The 4461-nt window shown below is 35.0% G+C and overlaps 1 protein-coding gene across 1 annotated transcript in view; it reads right to left on the bottom strand.

The window, feature by feature from the left end:
• Positions 1 to 4461, bottom strand: part of LOC122343379 (protein phosphatase 1H-like) — a 13294-nt gene that overhangs the window by 4494 nt on the left and 4339 nt on the right. Inside the window, exon 3 of the mRNA XM_043237806.1 lies at positions 782 to 1108. Within this exon, the coding sequence (XP_043093741.1) occupies positions 782 to 1108 (327 nt within the window). The remainder of the gene's footprint in view (positions 1 to 781; positions 1109 to 4461) is intronic.

Here is a 4461-nt window from a genome sequence, read left to right as displayed (position 1 = left end):
ATACACACACATGTAAATATTTTTAAGATATATACTGTATGTGTATGTCTTTATATATAAATCTACACAGTACACACACAATATGATTAGTTGTGATTAATCGTTTGACAGCACTAATTAATATATCACTGTTTAACCTGACAAATATATACTTTTTTTTTTTTTAAATTGATCTTAAAATGTTACTTAAATGTCACAATAAAATATACAAATAATTTACAATAATATCTTTGAATTACATTTTTATAAACTTACAAAAAACCTAAGCATGCCTGAAAATTTACTAAATGTTCATTGGCTGGTCAAAAATGCAAATTGTCCTATAGCATTTTTAACTGAACGGACAAAGGGATAAAGAAAAATAGCTGGCATAATTATGCCTTAGATAATTACATTACACATTACACATTATGCTTTATAATTATGCACTTTAAATGCTGCATTAAAAATTATATACTAATTTATTGTTTGTTGCATCTAACAACATGACTTCATGAATTTCAATAAAAAGAAATAATCTTTTTGTAATTTACATTTGTATTTTTTTTTTTTAAATCTGTTGATCTTTTATTTTTATTTTTCCACTTAAAATTATATCAATTTGTTATTTTTTACATCTAACAGCATTTAAAATTAAATTAATTATTTCACATGGAAAATTGTTATTTAATTACATTTCTTTTTTTGAAGAAATTGTTCATTTCTTTATTTCATCTTGAATCGCTGCACCTAGTCCTCCATGAAAACATCCTCAGACTCTCTTATCTTTTGCAGTTCTCACCATGTCTCTGAAGGCGGTCTCTATGATCCCCATCACCAGGCTCTCCACGCTGATATCTTTCTCCATGTGGAACCGCGGCTCATCCAGAAGCCCATCCTGCTCTTCTCCATCTAGGCAAGCCCCTTTCTTTGCCTCAGCCTGGAAGGGGCTCCCGTTCTTAGCCAGACAGATAGGCGGAGGGTTGTTTTGATTTTCGAGAAGATGACACACGTCACAAAGTCGTTCAAGGATCATACGCTGGAGAAGTTTGGATGCCATGAGAGCAGCTCCAGAGCCGGCGTGTCCATCAAACACTCCCCAGAAGTGCATGGGAATGCCTGTGGTGTTCTGAAGGGATGTAAAAGAGGACAAGGTATGTCATGTCATATGATGTCATGTCTTTGTTCAAATAAACTGGGAACTTGTCCCAAGCGACTGGGTATATAAACATTTAATAATAATATAACAACAATAATTTCATTTAAAAAAATGTGTATGTAATTTAATATAATACACCCGACTGGAAAGTTTTGGACGGGCCTACCCGACTGATATTGGTTGTTAACATTTTATATTAACTGTATAAAAATGTAATATGAAATTTTATGATATTATATGAATTGTAATGTGTGTAAATAAAAAAAATACATAAAATTAATTTAAGCAAAATAAGTAAATGTCTATCTGGCAGCCTATCCCAGACTTGGGTATGTTATATAATGTATTTATTTAGTTATTTGTTTATTGGTAATAATTTATTTTACATACATATTTAATGCATAAAAATACATTATATATATTGTAATATAATATAAAGAAAAATATATGCACATATTCATATACACTTTTTTTATTTAGTCAGATTGCTTTTGAAAATATGTGTTTTATTTTTATGCTTTTCCAAGTTGCTTCATACTGTTATAGTTACAATTTATACCAGTAGGGGGCTAACTGGATCATGCTAACCAGCTGAACCTTGACCTCTTGCTTCACAGAGCAATGTTTTGAATGAACTACAATGTTTACTCTTTTTGGGAGCTTATATCAGTGGTTTACTCAGAGCTGAAAAAGGAGAAAAAAAAAAGACACTTTAATAGTTTTAATAATTTTGGATAAGCCAATCACGCTAGCAGATTAGTCTGGTACTTAGATCAGTTATACAATTTAGGAAATGTTCGACAAAAAGAAAAAAAGAAATAGACCAACAGACCTGTCAGTACCAAAAAGCATTGCAAGATGGCACAATAACATGTGAAGCCCACATGTAAAGCACAATAACATTGAAAACCACATGGGGGCATCTGGTCCCATTCCATAGCTTTTCTAGAAACACTCTCCAATCTCAATTTCCTGTCATTACCTGTTGACGAGATTATCTCAGAGAGCTTACACTCGCTCTGTCATGTCAGATCAACAGCCAGCTGGGAAGGCCTGTGGGAGCAGCAAATGTTTCTGGCTGCATCTCTGATTCTAAAGAGCAAGAGGTCTGAGTCAAGTGAATGTGTGGCCTTGCTATCCTTTTATCGGCCTGTTTGTCTGCATGCAGGCTCTTGCAGACAGGCAGCGCAGCAGATGATAGGATGATGTAATTGATTTAGAGAAGTTGAGAGGGGTATTAAGTGGGGGAGGGCAAAGTCACGTGATGCAGGCAGAAGCGGAGGGAAAAGAGGAGAGAGGTCAGTGTCCTGGTTAACAACCTCGCATGAGTAAACACTGCTGGAGATTACCAGTCCATTTCTGATTTGTTGGAAACTACCTACTGCGAATGAGATCTTGTTAATGAACTCTGCTGTTTCTCGTACGGATTAATTAGATTAAATAGAGAGCAAACGTCTTTACAACCGTAACGCAACATGATCATAAAACTCCCTGGCAACCATGCAGCATCATGCTCAGAAGACATTAGCAACACCCAAAATCTAGTCCTATACCTTTTACTGTCGACAAAACCAAATACAGATCAACCACTCCCTCATTTTTAAGATATCCTGCGTAATTTTACTAGTATACTTGAACTTATACTTGAACGTAAGTGAGAAAGGTCAAAGCGGTCTTGATTTAATTTTTTGGGGTGTATACATGCTCAACTGTTTCATCAAAAGTGTTTACTGCTAAATGGAATATCTCTCAGAATGGACTTGTAATATTGAAGTTTTATATTCTCAAACGGCAATATTACACGGTAACTAAAGTAACAAAAAAAACGCATAATAGGACCCTTTTAAGAAAAAGGAGTAAAAGGGAGGATTTCGTCCTCGCAAAACCAAAACCTCTAGACAGACACCACAATCCTCCTAGTTTAATTGTGAATGCAATATTATCTAAGAGGACGTTTTCCACTTTTGCGCTGGATTACATGTTATTATGGGTAAGACAGACGTAAGGGTCAGACTGCGGATGAGGATCAGAGAGATCAGTCTTATGCCCACGTACAAACACAAACACACTTCGAAGGTCATAATTTCAGGATTGGTGTAAACACTGCCTGGACCACATCACGTGACCAAAACTAACGCAGGAAAAAAAATTAAGTTTCACTTCAACATGTTGCTGAGACACAAAGGCTTTTTGAATGTCAGATTTCTTGTATTGGAAACCTCAGCTTCATTTGTATCATTCTAGATCTGCAATTATGCAATGAAGCACAAGATGCTGTTCTATATTTTGATTTAGTTTTAAACAACTGAGTTTCCCATGATGGCTATGAGCAGGGTACTGACCAATCAGCAACTAGAACCAGAACTATACAACCCATAAATGCACAAAACTCCAAACTGCAGTTCTATGAAAGCCTGTCTCTGGCATTTCTACTATTCCTCTTGCAATTGCGAGCAAATATCTCTTAATAAGTCTGATTTCTTTTCTCAGAACTGAGATATAAACTTGCAATTATAAAGTTATTATAAATTCCAATTCTGAGGGAAAAAGCATAATGCAATATATAATGCAATTCTAACTTCACAATTAGACTCTTGACTGCGAGAATAAAAGTCTGAATTGTCAGTGCGCTTGTTGAAAGCTATTTTACCTTCCATAATCGCCAAGGTTTTTGATTCAGAGTTGAACTTTGGTACATTTCAAGAACTAGTTCTGTAATGAAGTTTCAAAATTCTTTATTGGATTTTCTTTAAATTTAGATTAGGTTTTGTGCAACAGATGCCTGAGCTCAATGGGATCTCCAGGATCAGTGAGTTCAGTGCTCCGTCAGCATGCTAAATCTTTCATAATCTTACCTGGGACCAGTTTTTCCCAGTTCAATTCATCCACAACAGTTCCATTAAAAAGCAGATTAGGGATCTTTTTTATAGATATTTCGGTGGATTCATAAATATCGATACCAAAAATTTAAGCGAGGATTCGCATTGCTATTGTTTTTAATAGAGTTCGGTGTCATGCAAACAACAGTCTACATCCTGAATTGGTCTTGTCAGGGTGTAGTGTGTACGGCTTACCCCACTGTCCTCCAGTAACATGGAGCTGCGCTGCTGCTTATTACTCATCTTCTTGATATACAGAAGCTCACAGGAAGCCTGGTCTTCATTCAGCATGCTCTTCCCGGCATTTATCACCCTAAAAGAGATATCAAATCACTTAATCATTCATTAAAAAACAGTAATATTGTAAAATATGATTACAATTTAAAGTAACTATTTTCTATTTGAGTATAAAATGTAATTTAGTCTGTGATGGTAAAGCAAAAT

Source organism: Puntigrus tetrazona, chromosome 4 (genome assembly GCF_018831695.1).
Source record: "Puntigrus tetrazona isolate hp1 chromosome 4, ASM1883169v1, whole genome shotgun sequence".
Classification (NCBI taxonomy): Eukaryota; Metazoa; Chordata; class Actinopteri; order Cypriniformes; family Cyprinidae; genus Puntigrus; species Puntigrus tetrazona.
This window is presented reverse-complemented; position numbering and strand designations above follow the sequence as displayed.